Below are 26,456 nucleotides of genomic sequence, written 5' to 3' on the forward strand. Positions count from 1 at the left end.
CCTTCCCAATAAATTTTTTCCATCATGCTCCTTCTCTTTTCCAATATTTTAATTTCATTTATTGCTTCAGTCATTCAACCATGTATCCATCCCAAAAACATGGCATGACTCTGGGTAAGGTAATGTACCTAGCAGTGAGGCTGTACAAACAAAAAGATCTGTAAGAATACAGACGGCCCCTGATTTACGATGGTTTAACTTACAATTTTTGACTTTATAATGGGGCAAAAGCAATACCCATACAGTAGAAACTATACTTCAAATTTTGAATTTTGATCCTTTCCTGGGCTAGTGATATGTGGTATGAAACTCCCTCGTGACCCTGGGCAGTGACAGCGAGCTTCAGTTCCCAGTCAACCCTGTGATCATGTGGGTAAACAGCTAATAAACTTACAACCATTCTGTACCCATGCAACCATTCTGCTTTTCACTTTCAGTACAGTATTCAATAAATTACACAAGACATTCAACACTTTTACTATAAAATAGGCTTTGTGTTAGATGATTCTACCCAACTGTGAGACTGATATAAGTGTTCTGAGCATGTTTAAGGTAGGCCAGGATATTAGGGGTCAGGATATTAGGTGTACTAAATGCATCTTCAACGTATGACATTTCCAAGTTTATTGGGATGTAATGTCACAAGTTGAGAAAGATCTGTACTCTTCAGGGATAGAAAACAGAAAACTAGCCAGTTTCATATGAAATACCATTTCATATTATAAAGTACTTGGAACTGTTTTAGACCTGTAAATCATTTGCTGTTTTATGTATGCAAGTGTTAATCTAAGTGGTCACTTCAACATCACTGGAAATTCCTTATATTTCTTCTACAGTCTTCCATGTTTCCGAAAAAAAACCTGGCTAAAACTCTGGTGAGGCACAGCGCTGAGTACTATAGGGAATATGAATAGATACAAGATACAGTATCTGCCCCTCAGCTGAAGTAAACAAGTATGCATATAATTGGGGTTTCCCTGGTGGCTCAGTGGTAAAGAATCTGCCTGCAATGCAGGAGACACAGGAGATGCTAGTTCAATCCCTGGGTTGGGAAAATCTCTTGGAGGAGGGCAGGACAACTCACACCAGTATTCTTGCCTGGAGAATCCCATGGACAGAGGAGCCTTGTGGGCTAGAGTCCATAGGATCACAAAGAGTAGGACACAACTGAAGCAACTGAACATGCATGCAGGCATATAATGTTCATGCAGGCAGAACACATATGATAAACTTATGTAAGTGTTATACATCATGGTAAGTGCTAGGAACATAGACAAAAAAAGTAAAACTAAATCATAAGTTTTCAAGAAAGGACTCATGTTTTCCTGATCTCCGAGCTGAGCCTTAAGCATCATTCGAATCCTAAAAGGCCCCAAATAGACAATTAAGTCTAGAAAACAAAGACATGCTTAAGAAATATACCAAATGATTGTTTTCTAACATATAAAAAAATCACTTTTATAAAAAGTAAACTTTGGTTCATCCTAGCAAGTTGAACATGTTAACAATATTTTGATCAATAATAAACTGTGAAAATGAATATCAAAAGAAAGATTTAGATCTGCTATTCTGAGCTTCCAACTTTTGGCAGTCAGCTGGCTGAGAAAAATAGCAAGGAGTAGCTGGCAAGACTACAGGCTACTGAGATATTTATAGCCACCAGAGGCTAAAAAAATCCTAAAGCTTTCATATTCGTAATAAAATACAAATAAAGTTTTCTAATTATTTAATATTAAATTTCATACACTATTACTGAACTTCTCAAGGAAGAAGATACTACTCAAATGCAAAAAAGGAGCATAATTATTCATTTCAATTTAACAATAATTAAATGAAATGCAAGATTTGTCAAGAATTGACAAGAATTGTCAATTGTCCGGAATTGTCAAGAATTTCTCCTATTACAGAACTAGTGGACATACGACTATTAACAAATGGTAATCTCATTAAAAATAAATGATTTATTTTGCCTCCAATTCATCATATTTATGGTTGAGAGTATATGCTTTTCTGAGCTCTATAAATAATCTATTTTCCGTTAACATTTATATCTGGTCATAACTTTCTGTGACAGTATTAAATGTATTTCTTTGAAGATTTCATATGCTAAATGAAAACTTGTCCAGTCATCTGATTACAAAGAATGAAATTCAAACATAAAAGCAGAGTTTGGGGAATTAATTCTCCACAAAGTATTTGGATTTTCTATTTTTCTGACCTGAATTATTAGAACAGGTCAGTTAAACAATTTTTTGTGGAGAGAGAAAATGTAGGCTTTCAGTATGGCCAGATGAAATTCCTTATGGATCCAACTCTCCCAAAGGTAACAACTATAAATGCTGGACAATACAAAAACAACAACAACAATTAAAGGTGGCCCAGGTGCCTATGAATAGGAAAATGCATAGACAAACTGTGATGCATTCAAAGAACCAATACTCAGTAGTTAGAACCACGCAACAATGGGACTGAATGCCAAAATCATTATGTTGATCAAAAAAGGTCTCATACATAAGGGTATGTATGGTATGATTCCTTTTTTATGAGATTCTAACAGTGACAAATATTATCTATGGAAAAACAATAGTTTTCTCCAGTGAGTGTTTTAGGCACCCGACTCTGAAGGGCAGGTAGAACTTCCCGGGCTGGTGGTAATTTTCACTATCATGACAGGGGTGTTGAGTTATATAGGTGTATGCACTTGTCAATACTCAGTGAACATATAATTGAGATTTGTGCTTTCTATTGCATGTAAATTTTACCTCAAAAGAAAAGAATTTAAAATACTGAACTCTAGTTAATGATATACATACTAAAACATTTAAGGTGAAATTATACCAATAGCTGCAGTTTACCTTGAAATGCATCAAAAATAAAAGAGGCACAAATAGATAAATAAATGGGATACAGCAAATAAACTAAAATATTAGTGGCAAAATCTTGATGTGGACATATGCATATTCACTATAAACTTTCAATTTCATAAATTTTCACTAAAAATGTTTGAGATCCCCAAAAATGGAAAAAAACCACTAGATTAATTCAGAACAAGTCCTACAAGACTAACATCATTTCTTTTCTATTTTAACAGGATTATTACCAGACTGGTAACTCAGAGAAAAATAACTGACAACATATTTGGATCCCGATAAACTTGGATCTCTCTTCATATTCTGATTAAAGCAAACCCCCAGATTACATAAACAATAATAATAATAGCTATTGCTGTGTACAACACTCTTTATTAGACACTATTCTACCACTTCATATGTACTAACTATTTAATCTCTACAACAATGTGATAAAATAAATACTATTATCCACAGTTCTACCAATGGGGAAACTAAGATGTTAGGGTAATTTGCTCAAGGTCACAGATTGAGGGCAGGAGGAAAAGGGGACGACAGAGGATGAGATGGTTGGATGGCATCACCGACTCAATGGACATGGGTTTGGGTGGACTCCAAGAGTTGGTGATGGACAGGGAGGCCTGGCGTGCTGCAGTCATGGGGTTGCAAAGAGTCAGACACGACTGAGCGACTGAACTGAACTGAACATACATGTAAGTGGAAGAGCCAGAAAGTAGAATTCCAAGAGCGTGGGTCAGAACCCCTGTTCTTAACTACATCCCCATGACTGCTCCCCTAGCTGGCTCTGTAACTTACACAATGTAATATATGGTGCTCTTCTCAAGCTTGTGGATGACGTGAAGCGAGGACCAAAAGCAAATACATTACAAATTATCCCAAACGATTAAGGAATATATAAATAGAAGACTAGAACGAGATAAAATTCCATTGGGATAAAATATAAGATCCTGTATTTGCATCCAAAGAACCAACTTTACCTCCTGAGACAACACTGGTGCACAGCATGTGTTTGGCAAGAACCTGTCAAATGAATATACAGCTGAGTGGCAGGGTAGAGAGAGTGTGTGAAAAAGCACAGGATTCAATCAGCCAAAAGCAAACTATAATTTAATAAAGGATGCTACAAAACACTAATATATAACTACTATCTGGAAGTAGGTTAAATGAGAACCTTAGAAGACTGTTTTACTCAAGCCAATGCCAGATATGCTATGTTAAGTTCTGGGAAGTACGGAGTAATAGATACAGTAAACCAGAAAAGTTCAGAGCAAAAGTGCAAGATTTAAAGCTGAACTATATGAGGTAAAACTGAAGAAGCTGTGAACATTTGATGTGGAGAAAAGAACTCAAATGAGCATAGTAACAAAGTTCAAAAATATAAGGGTACTGTCATGAAAAAGAAGAATCACAGCTATTCTGTAACTGCCATTAGAATAAAAATAAAGCCAATTGAGAGAAGCTACAGGAGCTACAGGGAAAACAAAATCAGCATCAACAAGGAAGAATTTTCTAACAGAAATAACCACAAAAGAAAAGGTGGGGGAGAACAGACATCTCAGAATACTATGAATACCCTAAGTATGATTAAAAAAAAAAAAAAGACACTCAATGAAAGATTGGACCAAATTAACCTAAAGATTGCTTTCAAGTCCAAGTACTTAAATAATAAAAGGTAATTTTTATAAATCTCAGTCATGAAAAGCTTCAGATTGATTCAAATGGTTATACCAGTGACCAAAATAGATTTGGCATATGATCAAATTACAATGTAAAAGAAAAATAAGAAACTAGAAGTTATCTGCCAAGTCTGTAAACAGAGCTGTCCGCCTAAAACCACCGTGATAAAATTCAAAAGAAAAGAAAAACAAATAAGTCTATATAAATATTTAAAACTCTTACATGTGAAAAACATTAAACAGCAAACAATAAGCTGTGCAATTAGGATAAAGAGGTTTTAGCCTTAATACACAGCTATAGTGTCCAATACGGCAGCCACCAGTCACAATGTTGGTGTTGCTGTTATTCAGTCAGTAGGCTGTGTCTGACTCTGCAACCCCATGGACTACGGCATGTCAGGCTTCCCTGACTTTCACTGTTTTCCAGAGTTTGCTCAAATTCATGACCATTAAGTCGGTGATGCTATCTAACCATCTGCTGCCTCCTTCTCCTTTTGCCTCCAATCTTTCCCTGTATCAAGGTCTTGTCCAATGAGTTGGCTCTTCACATCAGGTGGCCAAAGTACTGGAGCTTCAGCTTCAGCATCAGTCCTTCCAATGAATATTTAGGGTTGATTTCCTCTAGGATTGAATGGTTTGATCTTGTTGCTGTCCAAGGGACTCCCGAGAGTCTTCTCCAGCACCACAACTGGAAAGCATCAATTCTTTGGTGTTAGCCTTCTTTATACTCCAATTCTCACATCTGTACGTGACTACTGGAAAAAACAGTAGTTGCTTTGATTATCGAACTTTGGCGGCAAAGTGATGTCTCTGCTTTTTAATACACTGTCTAGGTTTGTCATAGCTTTTCTCCCAAGGAGCAAGTGTCCTTTAATTTCATGGCTGCAGTCACTGTCTGCAGTGATTTTGGAGCCCAAGAAAACAAAATTTGCCACTGTTTTCACTTTTCCCCCATCTATTTGCCATGAAGTGATGGGACCAGATGCCATGATCTTAATTTTTTGAATGTTGAGTTTTAAGCCAGCTTTTTCACACTCATCCTTTACCCTCATCAAGAGATTCTTTAGTTCCTCTCCGCTTTCTGCCATAGAGTGGTGTCATCTGCATATCTGAGGTTATTGATATTTCTCCCAGCAATCTTGATCCCAGCCTGTAATTCATCCAGCCTGGCTTTTCACATGATGTACTCTGCCTTGGACTGCAAGGAGATCCAACCAGTCCATCCTAAAGGAGATCAGTCCTGAATATTCACTGGAAGGACTGATGCTGAAGCTGAAACTCCAATACTTTGGCCACCTGATGCAAAGAGCTGACTCATTTGAAAAGATACTGATGCTGGGAAAGATTGAGGGCAGGAGGAGAAGGGGATGACAAAGGATGAGATGGTTGGATGGCATCACCAACTCAATGGATATGAGTTTGGCTGGACTCCGGGAGTTGGTGATGGATAGGGAGGCCTGGCATGCTGCTGTTCATGGGGTCACAAAGAGTCGGACATGACTGAGCGACTGAACTGAACTGACTCTGCATATAAGTTAAATAAGCAGGGTGACAATATACAGCCTTGACATACTCATTTCCCAGTTTTGAACCAGTCTGTTGTTTCATGTCCAGTCCTAACTGCTGCTTCTTGACCTGCATACAGGTTTCTCAGGAGACAAGTAAGGTAGTCTGCTATTCCCATCTCTTGAAGAATTTTCCACAGTTTGTTGTGATTCACGCAAAAGCTTTAGCGTAGGCAATGAAGCAGATGTTTTTCTGTAATTCCTTTGCTTTTTCTATGTTCCCAGTGATGTTGGCAATTTGATCTCTAGTTTCTCTGCCTTTTCTAAATCCAGCTTGTATATCTGGAAGCTCTTGGTTTACATACTGCGGAAGCCTAGCTTGTAGGATTTTGAGCATAACCTTGCTCAGTTCAGTTCAGTTCAGTCGCTCAGTCATGTCCGACTCTTTGCGACCCCATGAACCTTGCTAGCATGTGAAATAAGTGCAACTGTACAGTAGTTTGAACATTCTTTGGCATTACCCTTCTTTGGGATTAGAATGAAAACTGACCTTTTCCAGTCCTGTGGCCACTGCTGAGTTTTCCAGATTTGCTGGTATACTGAGTGCAACACTTTCACAGCATCATCTTTTAGGATTTGAAATAGCTCAACTGGAATTCCATCATCTCTACTAGCTTTGTTCATAGTAATGCTTGCTAAGGCCCAGTTGACTTCACATTCCAGGATGTCTGGCTCTAGGTGAGTGACCACACCATCGTGATTATCTGGGTCATTAAGAACTTTTTAGTATAGTTCTTCTGTGTATTCTTGCCACCTCTTCTTAATATCTTCTGCTTCTGTTAGGTCCTTGCCATTTCTGTCCTTTATTGTGCCCATCTTTGCATGAAATGTTCCCTTGGTATCTTCAATTTTCTTGACGAGATCGCTAGTCTTTCTCATTGTATTGCTTTCCTCTATTTCTCTGCATTGTTAACTTAACAAGGTTTTCTTATCTCTCCTTGCTATTCTCTGGAACTCTGCTTTCAGTTGGGTATATTTTTCCCTTTCTACTTTTCCTTTCACTTCTTTTCTCAGCTATTTGTAAGGCCTCCTCAAACAGCCACTTTGCCTTCTTGCATTCCTTCTTCTTATGGATGGTTTTGGTCACAGCCTCCTGTACAATGTTATGAACCTCCGTTCATAGTTCTTTAGGCACTCCGTCTTTCGGATATAATCCCTTGAATCTATTTGTCATCTCCACTGTATATTCATAAGGGATTTGATTTAGGTCATACCTGAAAGGCCTAGTGGTTTTCCCTACTACATTCAATTTAAGTCTGAATTTCACAAAAGGAGCTCATGAACTGAGCCACAGTCAGCTCCAGGTCTTGTTTTGGCTGACTGTATAGAGATTCTCCATCTTCGTCTGTAAATATAATCAATCTGATTTGGGTATTGACCATGTATAGACTCGTCTCTTGTGTTTTTGGGAGAGGTTGTTTGCTACGACCAGTGTGTTCTCTTGGCAAAATTTTGTTAGCCTTTGCCCTGCTTCATTTTGTACTCCAAGGCCAAAGTTGCCTATTATTCCAGGTATCTCTTGACTTCTTACTGTTGCACCCCAGCCCCATATGATGAAAGGACGTCTTTTTTTTTTTTGACGTTACTTCTAGAAGGTCTTGTCAGTCTTCATAGAACTGTTCAGCTTCTTCAGCATTAGTGGTTGGGTCATAGACTTGGATTACTTTGATGTTGAATGGTTTGCCTCGGAAATGAACCATGATCATTCTGTTGTTTTTGAGATTGCACCCATGTACTGCATTTTGGACTCTTTTGTTGACTGTGAGGGCTACTCCATTTCTTCTAAAGGATTCTTGCCCACAGTAGTAGATATAATGGTCATCTGAATTAAATTCAGGGTTTGAATTTGGTTTTTCCGCATTGCAGGCAGATTCTTTTACCATCTGAGCCACCAGGGAAGCCCAGACAACATAACACAAACTACCAGTCACATATGCCTATTTAAATTTAAATTAATTTAAACTCATCTTAAATTAATTAATCATTAAAATTTTAGTTTCTACATTGCACTAGCCACATTCCCAGTGCTCAACACATACTGTCATTAGTGGCTACTCTACTGGACAATGCAGATACAGAACATTTCCAACACTGCAGAAAGTTCTTTTGGAATTTTAATATCTAAAACAGAATAATTTAGTGCAGAGAATTCATTACATAGCTAATAGAAAAGCTGAGATACCTAACACGGTGTTGTGCAGGAATCTAGAGATTAGCAATAGCAGGAAGCCACTACAGAACAGAGTCCCTAAGACAGAACAGAGTCCACAGCCCAAAACCCAATGTCAGCTGCCACAAGCTGGGACCATAGCAGATATCTTAGGTGGGAGCTGGAGACAAGGAAGAGAAGCAGCGTCTGCTGGATGAATACCCTGATGGAAAAAGAGGGGAAGAAATACCCAACTTCTCCCTTCCTACTGCCCTCCGTTTCCTGCAAGTACCTCACATGGCTGAATACAGACAAAACCCAGGTGTGAAAGGAGCCTAGGAAATGCAGACCATAGTGGTCAAACCCTCGTGAAAAAGGAAAGAACAGGGAAGGAAAGAAACAAATCTGAGGTCAAACAGCCTGAGGCCTGCCACAGATACAAATAGATAATTTAGAGGGGAAAAAAACCCCACAAATGGCCAACATTTGAAAAATGTCCAACCTCACCAGTAATTAAATGTAAATGACAACACCCTTAAAACAAGAGTATATTAAATTAATAATAATAAATACTAATTCAAATACACAGTACTGATAACGATGTGGTAAAAACAGACACATTCATATATCCTAGGGGAGGAAAAGAATTTTCAAATTTTTTCAAAGAAGCTGAAATAATTTTGAAATTAGCATCAACAAATTTTTTAACCTTTTCCATACTTTTATATATTGTTAGATCAACTGAGTACATTTCCAAGGATAGATCCAATGTCTAGAAAACCTTAAGTCCAGAAAATAATTTTAGAAATAAAGATGTTCATTGCAGCTGTATAGTATTGGAAAAAAATGGACAATTTCAATGTCCATCAGTAGGTCAAGAGTTAAGCAAAGTAAGGTACATTCATCCACTTATTAAAAAATAGTCCTGTTTGTTTGCCAGCCACAATGAAAAGTACTGGAAATATAAAAAAGATTAGGAAGTAATAGCAGACTAATTCATATCTATTTAAATAATGTTTATGAAGGATTTAAATAAACTAAGGACATGTTTGTGATATACCCAGTGAATAAAAGATGAACCTGAAATTGATTACACTTACATCAAACAACATATGCCAAAAGGTTATTAGTAGCAGCAGTTGCCTGTAAGTGGTAAATCTATGAGTTTATTTTCTCCCTTCTTTATATGTTTCTAAACTTTCAAAGTTTTCTAAATAAAAAAACAAATTTTACAGAGCTATTAAAAAACTCCTTCAGAGCTATTAATGTAAATGTTTAAGAACTGTAAACCTGCCACAATCATGCCAGTTTACCTGTTACAATAATAAACTGCATTATTTGGATCCAATTCTATTGCCTGTGTGTAACAATCCACTGCGGCAGCATAGTTTTCTTCTTTCATGTGGTTATTGCCTAAAACAAAGTAATCAACAGGTACAGTAAGTGCAAAATACAGGAAAAAATGTAAAGCCTGGAGGATAAATTTTAATCATAAAAGATTACAGTAATATGAAGGACAATAACATAATTTTTCAGTCACACTGGAGATAAATTTTATATAGTACTGTAGAGCTGATACTCCTTAGCCTTCAGTATGTTTGAATGATTTTGAAGTGCAGAGTCTTTCAAAAATATTAATGTTTGAATATCTTATAAAACCAGACTTTAGTAAGTGAGTAAATGCTACAGTAATGATATCCTTGGCAAAATCTAATCTCTTCTCACTTTCCTTATCTTCATCTCCCTCTTCCCTTTTAGAGCTGCCCAACCCCCTTCCAGGTGGACCAGCCTCTACAATCACTACCTCAGTCTGGACCTGGTCCTCCATTTCTTCCCTGTCAAAACACACACCTGCTAATGAGCCAGCCCTCCGAACATGATGTGGGGGTAAGCTAGAAAAACTAACTGTGTCAATATGTTATTGGCAGATAATGTTTTTTTTATGTGATATCCTTTCCAGAGATAGATTCTTTTTCAAAGAGGATTACGGGAGATTAATTTCTAGAAAGACAGCATTTCAGATACCGCAGTTGGCCCACAGGATACTGATCTTCAGGAAGGGCATCTGCAGATACATCTGGCAACAATTTAGCTACGTTAACAACTGGTCAGCAAAATAAGGGATTTCCTGTGGCGATATTCTGTATTCCATTAAACAGAAAAAAAGCGGCATGCTCACTTATAATAACCAATGCTCAAATGGAAATTTTTAAAACACTGGGATTAGAAGGAAGGATTTATATAATAAAAGCCTCTATTATTCCTTCCAGTTATCTCTAAATTAGAAGCTCTCCTATTAGCCTTTTTTTTTTTAACAGATCATTACATACTTAATGGGAGAAGAATGTAAATTTGCAGAGAACAGGAAGATTAAAGGAAAGACATCTAAAATCATACAAAAGTTACTGCAAATTAAGAAGCAGAAATGGATATAAAGAATGATTGCTAAATGGATATAAAGTGATTTCTACATGATTTCTCTTTGGCATGAGAAAAATGTTCTATAGTTATGGTGATGGCTACACAACTCTGTTAATCTACTGGAAACCAATGAATTCATACATGTCACAGTAGATCATCTGGTATGTTGATTATAGCTCATCAAAGCTTTTCTTTAAAAGTCAAAAAATTAATTTAAATCCCACCTTCCATAAAAAATGAGTATAAAGCCTCTAAGGAAGAGAAAAGGATTATATAGTTTTTATGATTGAGTAAGAAATTAACTACACTAGTACTTTAACTACTTAGTACTTAAATAGATTAGCTTGTTCCATGTAAAAGATTTAAATTTTCTGGGTTATGTGGATTTTCTTTTTGTTGTGTCTTGGCATGACCTATCTTGGGTTGTATTAAAACCTATAGTATGTCTTTTCCCATAAGCCATATCAAGTGTACAGATACTAAAATGTATCCATCTATCTATATAAATAGACAGATAGATAGTGATATTAACGATAAAAAGATTCAAGTCAAAAAATATTCAATATACAAAAACTCAAGACACAGGTATTTGTGAAGATAACTATAACTAGGCACTGCATAGCACACTTAAACATAGTACTCTCCTGTCTCCTTTATTCAAGACAACTCTTTGAGATATGTCTTTACTTCTGTAACAAGGCAGGGAATGACCGCAATGAACACTTACTGGTTTTGTCTGATCTTATTGCAGCTTTTCAGAAGCAAAGCACACAAAAATATTTGAAACCAACCTTCTGGGAAGGTACTAGCTAGCTAGAAACCTTGATTAACACAGGTAAGTATAACATGCAGCCTGGAATAACTATGCTTGACCGTCTACCACAGCCATCTGTTTTCACATGAATAGCAAAATCTGTATGACAGCTGCTTTAACTTTATGGGTAATGTGTCTTAGATGTGACATGACCTAGGGAAAAGCAAAGGATAGGAGCTTTTGGTTAGAGGTGAAAGCAGTTAAGTAATTCAGTCTACCCATGCTGCCACGGTAAATGAGCCTCACTCTGTAGCTCCTTCCAACCCTCAACTTACTAACACTCATTATGTCAAAACAAACTCGAGGAAATGCAGACTCCCAGTGTTCTGCCATGCAGATGGAGTAAATGTGAGGGACAAAAAATAAAACTTCAATTTGCCGTTGAGTACTAGAGCTAAAGCAAGAGAGCTGCAAAAGCAAAATGTTTAGCGACGCATATAATATACATCACTGAGGATTTCACACACTACAAAAGCCTAAGCAGAAGGAAAAAAAATCAGATTAAATTGCTTCAATTAGGATAATATATGAAAATGCATTTGTATATAGATAGTTTAAATTCAGAGTCTTTGGGGAACACTGTAACTCAAACAGCAATGAGGATTTGACTGTTATTTTATTCTACGGCTAATTTATGAAAGTCCTAATTCTAAAATTTTAAGTCACTGTAGTAATAAGATTTCTCAGAGAATAAAAAACTGAAAACTGAACACAGCACTTTCTAATGTAATCCAAAGAAGATAATCACATAATAGTGACAGTAAATATAGACAAAGATACAAAGACAGTGTTACTTAGGATTAAAAAATTATCTGTCTAGGTAAGTAAATCATGGTCTCACAGTATCATGGAACACTATGCAGGCATTAAAAACACTGATATAGTGTAATTTATAGACCTAATAGAGAGAACCATGCTTGAAAAATGGGAAAAGCATATTCTTTTTCATATCTACTTTTTAGACACCAACTGATTTTTTAAATAAAAACTCAACTGTCCTATTCAGAGTATGAACTAAAAAAAAAAAGGGCCAGAAAATAAAAACATTTTTGTACAGCTTCTGAATGTTACAAATTCCCTAATAACTCTCTGCCCATTGGACAGGGTCTTTTCTGATTCTCATTCACTGGTGAAGAGCAGGACTCTGCCCCACAGCTCCTTACTACAAATCTTATAGGCCTGACCTGGCTTGCCTCTATAGCTTAACATAACTGACCATGATGGAAAAATTGAACCCAGATTCTCAATGCTGACTTATTTATAAAAATCAAGTATGTTTCACTAGCTTCCCTCGTGGCTCAGATGGTTAAGAATCTGCCTGCAACATGGGAGACGCAGGTTCAATCCCTGGGTCAGGAAGAACCTCTGGAGAAGGAACTAGCTACCCACTCCAGTATTTTTGCCTGGAGAATTCCATGGACAAAGGAGCCTGGCAGGCTACAATCCATGGGGTTACAAAGAGTCAGACATGACTGAGCAACTAACACTTTCACATTCATGCTTTCTATAGCCACTATTAGAAAATTTAATAACATAGTAATCAAATGTGCTAGCTAATAAACCTTTAAGTGCCATATACATACATTAACACATGCCAAAGAACTCAAAAACACTAAATACAGGAAAGTTAAAAACAATACTGAAAACCATTTTTATGTCTTTTATTTAGCATAAAGAATTTGGGATCCTAGAGTACACATAGCAAACGCAGGTATAAGAATCACCCCATAAGTGATTTGTTTTGCAAGTTTTCCTCACAACAGATCTGCTTCTCTTGAAACAAGCCATCCTTGTATTGTTCACAAGCTATTCTGTATTTCCAGGCTCCCTCCCTATCACATTCATTTCTGTTTCACAAACGCCAAGAGGACTTATGACAATCCAGTCTTGGCAGTATAAACCAGAATCTTACCAGTTCACAGGCACTTTCCCTAGCACTGCAGAAACTTTTACTAAGTAATTTTTCTATGAAATATTTACCTTCATCTTTTAATTGGTCAGCTTTTCCCATATCTTCAGGCACTGAGTTTGAGAGAGGCAGAATGTCATTCTGAAATTAAATAAAATACAATGTACTTCATTTAGCTACATAGAGTCATCCCAGAGAACTATAAGTTACAGTAATAATGACTTAACCATTATTTAGTACATCATCTATAATTTCATGTCATGAAATCTACCATCTAAATAACAGTATTAACAAGAAATAGGGAAAAAGTCCCCTCACATACATTTATTAGAAAAATGAATATGTGGAATTTTTCTAGAAAAAAGTGAACAACTATGAATCAACTTTTTTGCTTGCTTTCACAATATCTAGAAATCCTACTTCATGAATAAAGAATGGAATCAATATACAAAGAATAGTAATTAAAAATATGTTCAAGGGATTGTTTAGTGAAAATTCAGAAATATAGTGCTAATATTCTAAGAGAAAACCTACTAAGTCAAATTCACAGGTACCAAAAAAGCATTTATAATATGATCCTGTTATTTAAATATATACACAAATATTCATACACATGCTGGCTGAAAATTAAAGAATGGTAAGGTACACACAAGAAGTTAACAGTAGGAATATTTGGAAGTAAGGTTTTCAGTCTCTTCTTTATATAATTCCATATTGTTTAAACTTTTTAAAACAATGGTCATAAATTCCTCATAAGATAAAAAACAATATAAGATTCCTGCTTTTAGCACCTACTATCATCCTCAAATCTCTTTTGCAATAATAAAGTTCAAACCAAAGTGCTTATGAAAACTAAATAAAAATTTATAAATGTCTTGAGTGGTAATAGGAACATGATGTATTTTTCTATTTTTGAAAGATTCTTTTTAAATTGTGTTGTTTTTAAACTTGACTCTGAAGTTCATAAATGTTTATATTTTTCAAAAAGTCATAATTTAGAGTCAATATATCTGTGTATCATATTTAAAATATATTCACAATTACCTTTGTTTTGACTAAAATGCCAATAAACTTGATAGCTCTAACACTGGAAATGCACTTTGTTAATTATTCACAAATCTTCACTGGTACAAAATCACTATAAGGTATGTAAGTTGTGCTTATTTTTTTAAATCTTTATCAATCAGTTTTCTAAGCAAAGTATTAGAATAAAAAAGTACAGAATCAAATAGGAACATTAATAAGTAGAGATCACTACTTAAAATTGACTGTTTCAGCTACTCATGATGTAAGTGTGGTTCAAAGATGCATTGCTGCGCTGCAGTACTTGCTTTTAGAGTTCCTTCTATTTCAGATCTCCTAACAAGCCTAGACAGTTTATGTGTGAAAAAGTGACTTTGGGGAGTCAAAAAATGGCGTTATGAAAACTGGGTTTAGTCCATTCTGTCTTCTAAGTTCTTCTGAATGATTTTAATGAAATTGCCACAGTTTCACAACTTTGAAAACTAATTCTCATACTCATGAAAACATTTGAGCAGTCCACAATGTGAGGACAAGTGTTATCTACTTTATATAGAAGGAAAGAATCCATTTAGTATATAAACTTAATTGGGGAGGAAAGCAGTATCCCCAAAATAAATTGTCCAACATAACAACCAAGTACAATTGGAATAGCAGTGATTTCTCTAATTATAGCAGTCTTGCTGCTGCTTCAAACAAGTTCTAGACTTTCTCTGCCATACTCTGCTAACAGACACCTACACAATGAAGTCACACCTGCTAATAGGACTGTGAAAGGACTGATACCACAAATAACCCCATGGAGATATACTATGGAGCCAGTTTTAAGAAACTATATGTTTAAAATAGTAAGCAACAAATTTTTACAAGTAAATCCAATCAGAAATAGTAAAAAAAAAAAAGGAGCTCTATTCAAACAGAGTGTAAAATCAATCTGAGTTTCCTGGGAAGAAAAAAAGTTTTGATCTCTTCAGTACTAGTCAGTGATGACAGGAGCAACAAGAGTGAGCAAATCCAAGCGCTGTCTCAAGCGCAAGCCTCTCCTGCATGTTGGAGTAAAGGTCAGCCCCTGCCGCTCTCACATCCAGCCTCTGAAATAGGGCTCCCAGAGGAGGCCATAAGCCAGACGGTGAAAGAACCACAGAAACCAAAGAGAAGAAAAGCACCACGGAGACATGCCACTATCTCCTTACATATTCTCAGATAACTGGAATTCATCTATTTGATGAATTAATGTATAACTGTATTATCCTTTTTCCAAGTATAAAAGAAGGGAGCAGCTCACTGCCTAATCACCGTTTTCAATGCAACTCGAAGGACCTCTTCCTGATGAATTCTAGAAACAGTTTGTGTGGTATTCTCAGCAATGTCCCTGCCAGGCTGAAGATACCCTGCATGGTTCAGCTCCTCGCCTGAGTTCCTCAATCTGTACTGAAGCTTGAATACACAGTGAGAATACTAAAAGAGAGTCACGTGGCACCAAAATGTAATGAAAAACCACATGGGAGGTCCTGCTGGGGCCCTAAACTCACCAACCTTAAGATTTTTCAATCTTATCATCCATTTTTCCTGAAAAGGTCAGAAACCAGAGACCATGTAAACAGTCCCAGGGAGCAGGGATCAGCATCCTTGGATTTCAGTCTTGATTTTGCACACTGACCGCAGAAACTTTCCCTGTTTAAAGAGCCCCATTAATGGCCAAATTTGAAAAAAATCTGTCTCAAAATGATGATGCCTTTTTTATATAGTTTCTTCCTAAACATTAAGATTTTTATTTTTAATTTGTATTTCACGTTTTAAGGGAACATTAATTCAGATGTCAGAAATTTAAAAACACCCAGATACTACAAAAGACTTAAGAAGTCAACTAAGATATATCATTAACTATAAAAGAAGGTGAGAGGATGAGTAGAGTTACTAATATGAAAATCTAACGCACATTAAAAGTTACATCTTTAGGTCCCAAATCATATCCATGTGGACCAACTATCTTATACCCAGGAAGAAGTTAGTTACCTAAGCCTGGCCCCTCAAATATTAACAATCCAACATAATATTGTAGTCACACTTAGATAATCTCACACTAATGAGAAAAGGATGAGAGCTTACCTTACAGAAGGAATTTGTGAACATTTCTGTCAAAGGCTGTGAAACTGCTAGATGTGTATCTTCTGCACTGATTTTAAAAACTGTCTCCAAGCACTGAATTGCAACTTGAAATAAATTTTAATAGTGAAAAAAAATTAGCAATCTAAAAAAAGAAATAATTTTTTTTTCTGTAGAAATCTGCACTCTGCAATCTGTGGTAATTCAGCATTTTGATCACAGAACATAAGGAAAACTAAATTGTTCAGCTGCATAGAGATTTCTGTTTATAGACCAGCTACTGAGGGAAGACAACTTGGCTTCTTTTTCTTCACTTTAAGAAAAATGTTACCTAGAATATAATTTCTCAATATGTGTATTACATCATATTCTTTTTAAAGCAAGTCATTAACAACATATTCCCCACTACCAATATCTTGAATAAAACTTTAAAAAACTATCTTTTTTTAATGTGAAAAATAGAATTCTCAATCTGATTAAAAATAGTAACAGAAATAGTCTCTGGCATGTAGGAACCACTAAATATTATCCTGATGTACTTACTTAGGTGAAGATAGTTTGGATTTTAAAAATTCATTCAGGTATGCAAATTTACCAAGCACCTACTATGTGCAAGGTGCTCTTATAAGGTGGCAGAGATACAACAGTTAGCACAAAAATCACAATCTACATGATGAAGCTTACCCTTACTAGAAGGAGGCAAACAAACACATTGTTTGTTTTTAAACCACTCTACTGAAGCATGATTGACATGTAAGAAGTGCACATTTTAATGAGCCTCTCCCCTTTACAGGTGTGTGTGTGTGTTAAGAACACTTAACATAAGATCTACCCTCTTATCAAATTTTTAAAATTTATTTCTAATTAGAGGATAATTGGTTTACAATATTGTGTTGGTTTCTGCCATACAGCAACATGAGTCAGGCAAGTATTCACATGTCCCCTCCCTCCTGAACCTCCCTCCCACCCCCGACCCCATCCCACCCCGCTATGTTGTCACAGAGCACCAGGTTGAGCTCCCTGTGTCATACAGCAGCTTTCCACTAGCTGTCTATTTTACATATGGTAATATACATGTTTCAATGCTACTCTCTCAATTCGTTCCACCCTCTCCTTCCTCTGCTGTGTCCACAAGCCTGTTCATGTCTGTGTCTTTATTCCCGCCCTGCAAATAGATTCATCAGTACCATTTTTCTAGGTTCCATATATATATACAACATTTGTTTTCCTCTTTCTGACTTACCTGACTCTGTACAACAGGGTTCATCCATCTCACTAGAACTGACTCAAATCTGTTCCTTTTTATGGCTGACCCTCTTACCAAATTTTAAGTACAATCCAGTTAGCTATAGGCCCTATGCTGAATAGATCTCCAGAACTTATTTATTTAGTATAGCTGAAATGTTGTACCCTTTGACCATTACTTCCCCATTTCCTCTTACCCCAGCACTGGCAACCACCACCGTTCTCTCTGTTTTTATGCATTTGACTGTTTTAGATTCCACATTAAAGTATGCACAGTTGTTTCAATAAGTAAATTTGCTGCCAAAATGTTTAGTGTTCAACACTAACACATATTTAGAGAGACATACAGTTTAGTAAAAAAAAAAAAAAAAAAAGCCACCACAGCCTTGGAACTCAGGACTCTCATTATCATTATTAATCTAGAAAACAAAAATCTAATAACCTGAGTACAACAATTTACCTCACTTTTACCTCAAGATTCTCATTTATGAAACAGGGATTATTACATATGGTCCTCCTTTCAGAAATAAATCATAAAAATCTAGAGAAATTCTATATACAAGTTTGCTCCACTTTTACACCAAACAGTAAGAGTCTGATACTGATGATGATAAGGACAAGCAAAGAAGTCTATTCAATGATACCACATCCCATCTCTAAAGCACCTTATACTAAAGCTTCCATATGCCAAACACCTGCCATCACCAATTCTGATTCTTTTGACACATCTATTAGATGAAGGGGGAAAAGAACTCCACCTATTAGAAATTAAGATACAGACTAACTAGGATGCCCAGGATCACTGGACTTAATTCATCAGTTCAATTCAGCAAATATTTATTGAGCACCTACCATGTGTCAGACCCTTTTTAAGGCCCTTTTTATATATTGGTGAACAGAAAAAAACTCCTGAACTCTCGGGGCTGTCATTCTACTGGGAGATGGAGAAGAAGACTGTAAACAAAAAATGATAAAAAGTAGAACAGGGTGAAAAGGATGGGAATGCAGAAGGCAGGGGAGGGAAGCAGGCTCCAGGTTTAATGGAGTGCTCAGGGAAGGCCTCATTCAGAAAAGAGGACCTGGAGATGGGGATATTACCGTTATCTGGGGGAAGAACATGCCAGGCAGAGCAAACAGATGTAACAAAAGTCTTTATTTATTTACTTTGATATGGACCATTTTAAAGTATTTGTTGAATTAGTTACAACATAGCTCCTGTTTTATGTTTTGGTTTTTTGGCCCCAAGGTATGTGGGATCCCAGCTTCCAAACCAGGGACCAACCCGCATCCCCTGCATTGGAAGGTAAAGTCTTAACCACTGGACTGCCAGAGAAGTCCCTGCAAAAGTCCTTAGGAAAGAGGATTTGGTGCATTCAGAGTGAGAAAGCTAATTTGACTAAAGCCAAGTGAGAAAGAGAAGGAGTCTATGAACTGACATAGATCTGACATAGTCTGTTTTAAAGGATCACTGGTGGCTGCATTAAGAGTCAATGAAGCAGCAAATAGAGAAGCAGAGAGACTAGTTAGAGGCCATCACTGTAAATAAATACTTAGTTCTATCCATAGGTAATATTGGTGGAGGTGGGAAAATGTCAAGATATATTTGGAAGGGACGGCAAACAGGATTTATTGAATAATTAGATGCAGAGTCTAAGATAAAGAGAAGAGTTCACAATGATAAGAAAACTTTTAGCCTAAGCAACTGAAAAGATGGAGTTAGGGAACTAAGTTAGGGAAGTTGTGAAATAGAACAGATTTTGGGTGGGAGGATCAGGAGTTCAGTTTTGGAAATATTCAACTTGAGATGCTTGTTAGACATAAAAATGAAGATAGCTAGTAGGCAGTTGGATGTAGAAGCCTGGAGTTCAGAAGAAAGGTCTGGGCTGAGGGTATACCTTTGACAGATATCAACATATAAAAAAAGGATAGTTAAAGCCAAGAGGCTGAACTATAACACCAGCAAAGTGAGTGCAGATAATGAAGAGAAGGAGATCAAGCACTGGACCCTGGATATATCCAGGGATCAAATCAGGTCTCCCGCATTGCAGGCAGATTCTTTACCAGCTGAGCCACCAGGGAAGCCCAAGAATGGGTAGCCTATTCCCTCTCCAGGGGATCTTCCCAACCCAGGATCAAACCAGGGTCTCCTGCCTTGCAGGCAGATTCTTTACCAGCTGAGCTACCAGTATATTCCTAGTATATTCCAGGTCAGGGAAAAGAAGAGGAATCAGCAAAGGAGACAGAGAAAGAGCAAACAATGAGATCAGAAGAAAACCAAGAAGAGTATGAGGTATCCTGGAAGCCACGTGAATAAAGCATAAGGGGGGGAGAGGGAATGAGGGAGCCATCATCAATTTTATCAGAGACTGCTAATAAGTGCAATGAAGACTGAAAACTGACCATTTGAACTACATAACCACAGAAATCTCTGATGACCTTGATGAGAACAGTATGAGCGGAGAGATGGAGGCAAAGGCCTATCCGAGGTGAGTTTAAGGAAGAAGAGGAGAGGAATTGCAGAAAGCAAGAATAGGCAATTCTTTCAGAAAATTTTCCAGCAAAAGGTAGACAAAAAAAGTAGGCAGTAGTTCAGTGGGGGAAGGGGTGGGTAGTAGTATGGCAAGAGTAATTAGTTACTGGTTTTGATTTTTTAAGAAGGAAGAAAGTTTATATTCTGATGGAAATGATCTAGAAGAGATTGCAAATTTGCTCATGTAAGTCAAGGAGGGTAAACTAACTACAATGAGAGCCTGGAGTAGGGGAGACAGGATGAGATCTAGTCTGTGGGTAGAGGGGTTTCATTTAGAAAGGACAATAGATAGTTCATCTATGGTGTCCTGGGCTTCTATGACAGAATACCACAGACTGGGTGGCTGACAGTTCCGGAGACTGGGAAGTTCACGATCAAGATACCAGGAGATTCAATGTCTGGTGAGGACCTGCTTTCTGGTTCACAGACAGCACCTTCTTACTTTGTCCTTACATGACAGAAGGAGTGAGGGAACTCTTTGGCAGCGCTAATCCCAGTCACCAGGACCCGACTTCCTGATACCATCACACTGGGCATTAGCTCTCAACATATGAATTTTGGGAGGACACAAATATTTAGTCCATAGTATATGGTAATAGGCAGACAGAATATGTGTGTACAGATGCTGGTGGCAGGTAGATGGAGCAGAGGGAGTCTACGGAATTTTCTTATTATTTCAGTTTCTTGATGGAGTAAGAAGCAAGGGTATCAACAAAAAATGAGTACAAGGGAGAAGATTTGGGGTTTTGAGAAGGCATGAAAAAGTGTTAAAGTGATCAGCTAGGAGAACACAAATGTAAATGAACTTGGAACAGAGGGCAGCATTAAAGGTTCACTTGAGGCTTGTGGTCATGAACTCAAAGTAGGACTAGTCAGTAAGGTTGTGAGTCATTCCATCTATACACAGTCACTGAGATATGGGCAGGGAGTAGGTGGGGGGTCAGATTCAAACAAGGTAGGGTTTTGCAAGACAGGGAGCCATGTACACCAGCATGATTATAACGATCAACCACGGACTTTAAGCTGGGGGAGTGAAGTAAGTCAGAAAGAGAAAAACAAATATTGTGTATTAACACATATATATGAAATCTAGAAAAATGTTACTGATGAACCTATTTGCAGGGCAGGAATAGAGACACAGATGTAGAGAATGGACTTGTGACCTGGGGTGGGGAAGGAGAAGGTGGAACCAACTGAGAGAGTAGCAGTGATATATACACACTACCATGTGTAAAATAAATAGCTAGTGAAAACCTACATAGCACAGGAAGCTCAGCTCAGTGCTCTGTGAGGACCTAGATGGGCGGGATGGGGGCGGGTTGGAGAGAGGTTCAAGAGAGAGTGGATATATATATATACACATGGCTGATTCACACTGCTGCACAGCAGAAACTAACGTTTACAACATTGTAAAGCAATTATATTCCAATAAAAAAAGAAAGCAAAAGGAAAGAAGAGGGGTGTGGAAAGGTAAGGGATCAACAGCTTGGAGGTATTGGTAGGGCCAAAGAACTGATGGAGTATGAATTCTATAGGGAGTGAGTTGGAAAAATAGGCAGCAGAAGTGAAATGTTTAAGACAGAGATTATGGAGAATAACAATAACAAGGTCTAGGGAAGAGTTTCTCAACCTCGGCAACTGATATTTTGGACTATACAACTCTTTATTGTTGGGGTCCATCTTTAGCATCTGTAGTATCTTTACTTGTGGCCTCTACCAACTAGACGTCAGTAGTACCAGCCCCACTCCTGTCATAACAATCAAAATATCTCTAGATACTATAAAATCACCCCAAACTGAGAACCACCATTCTAGGTTATGACTAAGCAAGTGAGTGGTGAGATCACTGGAGTAGAGAAGGTCAAGGAACTTAGAGGGAGAGAACTGGAAGCATTATGAATGAATGTATTACAACCATCAAGAATTAAGACAGGATAGTGTTAGAGAGACAGTGAGCAAGGAGCCACGATAGTCAAAACATGAAGCAGATGTCAGGAGATGACAATTAAGAGGAGTGGGTGACATAATCAGATGACAAGGTTCAAAGCTAACGATAATACACTAGCTTCCCTGTAGTGGTAAAGCTAGTATGAGAACTCAGGCTCCTCTCTGAGAGCTTTTTTAAATGTCTAGATGGTGGGCAGACATTACCACATGATTTTATGTTCAATTAAATTAGACTCACTGAGTCAAAAATAGGGGTCGGTCAAAAACAACTGGCGCCATTTCTGACTGCTATATATAACAAACAGCTGAAGGCACATATTTTTGGCTGAATACTATCCTCAAAATAGGACACAACATCTTGGTTTTTAAAAAACTCTCATTTTCTTTCAGGCCCTTAAAAGTATTATACTGCCTTTGATTAGAAAACAAAGATCTTTAATTAAATGACTCCATTATCTGTTTGCTCCAGAGTAACTATAAACAACATTTTCCTTAGATAACCAGTCGCCTTTATCTTCACATGGTCTGACAACCAAGGAGGACAAAGAGACCTTAATGGACTGACTGCAATCTCCAACTGCAAGTCACAAGCTCCTCTCACTGCCACCTGGAGAGATTATCGCACCAGACTGCAAGCAGATTTAGGGCAAATGCTCAATTTTCATCCCCACTTCCTAAAGCATATTCACAGGGGAAGTACTTGTTGAAATTAATAGATGTGCCCCCCTTTACAGGAGAAACAGCTGCAAGATGGAAAATTCAAATTGTACTGTTATGTATTAAATTCTCCCCAATGCACTATCTTATTGAAATAATTAAGTCTTTAGGCCACAAGGAAGCTGGCTCACTGAACCTTCAGGAGCCCAGCTGCAGAATGCTATCTTCTTACAGTTATATTGAATTTAAATTTTCTAATGCATAAACATGAAGCAGAAAAGATGGTGTCAAGGAAACATGTGATGCTATCATCCAAGTCCTGCTCAACTTTACAGATTACCAAATCTAATATTTAAAGCTAACATAAAACAAGGGTGATATCCTCTTATTTCAAGTCCCCCAGTAGGAAGTTGTCAGAGATTAATAGTTATTAGACTTTTGCATAGTGCTTTAATAATGACTAAGGTGTTTTCAGATATTGATTCTAAACTGGATGCTTTTCTATTAAAAGAGAGGATCTTCAGAGTAAGAACCAGGATTTAAATCTCAGCTTTGTCACATATTAGCTGTGTTAGATTACTTAATCTATCAGGTTTCACTTACTTCTCTGTTGAATGGGGATAATAACTAACTTAATAGTTACCATGGAGAAAAATTTCCCTATAATATGAATAGCATAGTTCTGACACATAATAGTTGTTCAATAAATAAACAAAAGTCCTCTTATATCTTGTTGCTAACTGAAAAAAAAAAAAAAAAGCCTCAGAGGATGAAAACATTACAGCCTTACCATAAGGTCTCTCTTCTTGAAAAATCAACAAGATATTCTGATTTTGACACAACAGATCATAAAGTCAGACTTATAGATATTTTAGTCTTTATAATCATAGCACAAATGAACACAGAGAACAGGTGCCTACCTTCCAAACTTTCTTGCTCATCTGAGGTATAAGCATCCATCTGACTTTGTTCCCGTAAGAAACGAATAACTGCATAAACTAGATGCTTGATGGATGACATGTTTAAAGCTCAAGCTTTTCCTTGATAAGAAAAAGGAAAACACTGAACTGAGTAGTTTTAAAGAAGCAGTGAAGAAGATTATAAATCACAAAGGTCATAAATTAAAGGTAAAAAGCAAAAACAAAAGGCTGTAATTACTTTCACTCCTTTCTTTTAAAGAGTCAAGAGAGCACAAAATATTGATATGGTAATGCACGACATTTTCATTTACACCTAGGAATATTAGGTTATGTTAAAACTTGCAAAAGTAAATTTTTTCTCACAACATGTACAACATAAGCTTAGATTTTCACTGAACAGCTTAACAGTTTACATGGTAGGGATCCAGATAAGGATAGGGGTACAGATACAGAAATCCCCAAAAGGCTTTAGTACTATTTTCAGGGAGATTTCATATTGCTGACTCAGAAGATGATCCACGCAGGGCATCTTCCTTTATTTCATGAGATTTTTTTCAAATGTATGCATAATTTACAGTCCACCTACTTTTGTAGGTGGAGACAGTTACGGGATGAGGAAATTTATTAGTGAAAGGTTGTTCAACCATTGAGGGTCATTTTTAATAAAAATGCCATTTCTATTCAATCAACAGACATGTCAGATAATCACTGCCCAAGTCGGTGCATACTACACGCCGACCGATGATCTCTGCAGTAGCTGTGCTCTCGTGGACAGACTGGAAGCTCTGGGTCATGTTCATTCACATGGAATACTATCGCATCCAAACAGTGGCGCAGGGCCAGCCGGCATTAATGGCTTATTTCCACTAAATCGCAACATCCATCTGCTCCCGAGGTTCCCTAATTCAAAGCCAGGGTGTGGTGCCCACCGCGAGGACGTTTATTACTCGAGTGCTTATTTTAAAAGAGAGCCCAACCTATAGGCCACGGGGTTGCAAGTCCTAAATAAGGACCCAGGGCAGAAGGGTGTAAAAAGAATGGGGATGGGGAGAGGGGAAGCGAGGCAAGATGAAGAAGTCCAACCTCCTCCAGGCTTCTCCCCATTCCTCTCCCCGGAGCACATCGACCTCCTTCTCCCTCCCTTCATTACCCGGGCCTCGCCTTAGCCTCAACAGCGTTTGCTGCGGGTGAGCCGTGCAGGCCCGGACCGGGGCGGCGGGAGACGCACCCTTCCCAGACAGAAGCCCCTTACCAGGGAAGAGGATGCGAAACGGTGGCAGCGGCCCGAGGGCGTCCGTGTGTGTCCGCCTGCCTCCTGGTTCTCCGGGCTTGAGCCTGGCTCGGAAGCGCAGCACCGCCAGTGGTGGCCCAAACTTCCCCGGCTCCCAGACCGCCGCCGCCCCTCAGCCCACCCCTCGCTGCGCTTGGCTCCGGGCCGCTGTCTCACCAGAACCGCCCCCGGGGCGGTGCGAGACGCATGGGGCGGGGCCGGGGCGGGGCCGGGGCGGGCCCGGGGCGGGGCTGAAGTGGGCGCCAGCGTGGGGCTGCCGCACGTGGGAGGGTTCAGGCCCGGCTGGCAGCCGCCGCCACGGTTGCCTCCTGCGCTAGGCCACCGCACCGCTTCCCAGCGCCCCGCCGCCCTCATCCCCACCCCCAGACCGGAGGACGTCGCGCCCGCAGCCACCGTCGCCTCCCGGCTCTCCCATGATCGTCCCGTGCCTTTTGGCTGTGCGAGGCCTCCACAGGTACCTCCCGTGCGCGGGTTAACCTTGACCGTGGGCGGGGGTCTTCTGTCTGATCAGCGCCAGGCGCCCCGGGCCCAGCCTTTCCCAACAGCACCCCTACGACGCTCTTGGAATCTTCCCTCCCCACCGCCCTCTTGGTCTACCCCAAGGGACACCTGGCGCGGGAACGTGAGGCCACCTTTCCTTCCTCTGCTCCCTCGGGAGGGCATCCATTCCCTTTGTTTGGGGCTGCCTCGACTGCAAGCAGTCAGACTGGTCACAGGCCCGGCCCGAAGGAGTGCAGAAAGATGATGGGGATAAAATCGTTGGACTTTCGCCCCCAGACGAAAGACCTGTCGGTAAAACTGAGGGCAGCTGTTGACTCATAACAATTCTCATTTACTCCTCATGCGCATCGTTGGCACACAGATTGTTTAACATCCACGCAGAATGGAGTCGCTATGATTTTGCTGCTTATTTCTGTCCATGCTTTCTAATTTCCTTTTCATTTACTTCTTCCGTATAAAACATTCTGCTTCTTGCCGGGGCAAATTGACATGTCCCAAAATGGAGGAAAAGATTGCTTGGACACGGTTTGGGGCAGCTTCAGCGCTGTTTCGGAGAGATTACTTAGCGCCTAACCACACCCCTCTGCAATAGACCAGTAGCAAGATGGTGAGTGAGAGAATGAAATTCTTTTCCCCGCTGCGACGGATGGAGTGGTTTTCAGAAACAATGCGACTATCACCTGCATTCCCAAATCTAGCTTTCAACTGAAAATCCGAATGAAGAACCAAAAAAGGAAAGAAAAAGGGAAATGTGTGTTTCTCGCTAGATCCTTATAAAACCACTTTAGAACATAGAAATCAGCTTGTAAGCTTTTTAAGAGTTTTCTGTTGTACG

General features: G+C 38.5%; 2 protein-coding genes across 8 annotated transcripts in view; one reads left to right on the plus strand and one right to left on the minus strand.

Moving 5' to 3' along the window:
- The window catches only part of SGTB (small glutamine rich tetratricopeptide repeat co-chaperone beta), a 44,849-nt gene extending 19,575 nt beyond the window's left edge, over positions 1 to 25,274 (minus strand). For 2 of the 5 annotated variants that reach the window (XM_081518309.1, XM_081518307.1), the window contains exons 1-5: positions 25,082 to 25,274; positions 23,830 to 23,949; positions 16,534 to 16,637; positions 13,476 to 13,545; positions 9,574 to 9,673 (exon numbers count right to left, since the gene is read on the minus strand). In XM_081518309.1, the coding sequence (XP_081374435.1) occupies positions 9,574 to 9,673; positions 13,476 to 13,545; positions 16,534 to 16,637; positions 23,830 to 23,929 (374 nt within the window). In that variant the 5' untranslated portion in view covers positions 23,930 to 23,949; positions 25,082 to 25,274. Of the gene's footprint in view, positions 1 to 9,573; positions 9,674 to 13,475; positions 13,546 to 16,533; positions 16,676 to 23,829; positions 23,950 to 25,081 lie in introns of all 5 variants that reach the window. The other 3 variants (XM_081518312.1, XM_081518310.1, XM_081518311.1) reach the window with 2 other exon arrangements.
- Positions 25,275 to 25,378: 104 nt separating this feature from the next.
- NLN (neurolysin) overlaps positions 25,379 to 26,456 on the plus strand; it is a 95,185-nt gene continuing 94,107 nt past the window's right edge. For all 3 annotated transcript variants that reach the window (XM_081518237.1, XM_081518238.1, XM_081518239.1), the window contains exon 1: positions 25,379 to 25,574. In XM_081518237.1, the coding sequence (XP_081374363.1) occupies positions 25,534 to 25,574 (41 nt within the window). In that variant the 5' untranslated portion in view covers positions 25,379 to 25,533. The remainder of the gene's footprint in view (positions 25,575 to 26,456) is intronic.

Source organism: Giraffa tippelskirchi, chromosome 8 (assembly GCF_054371585.1).
Source record: "Giraffa tippelskirchi isolate mGirTip1 chromosome 8, T2T-mGirTip1v1.2.pri, whole genome shotgun sequence".
In the NCBI taxonomy this organism is placed as follows: domain Eukaryota; kingdom Metazoa; phylum Chordata; class Mammalia; order Artiodactyla; family Giraffidae; genus Giraffa; species Giraffa tippelskirchi.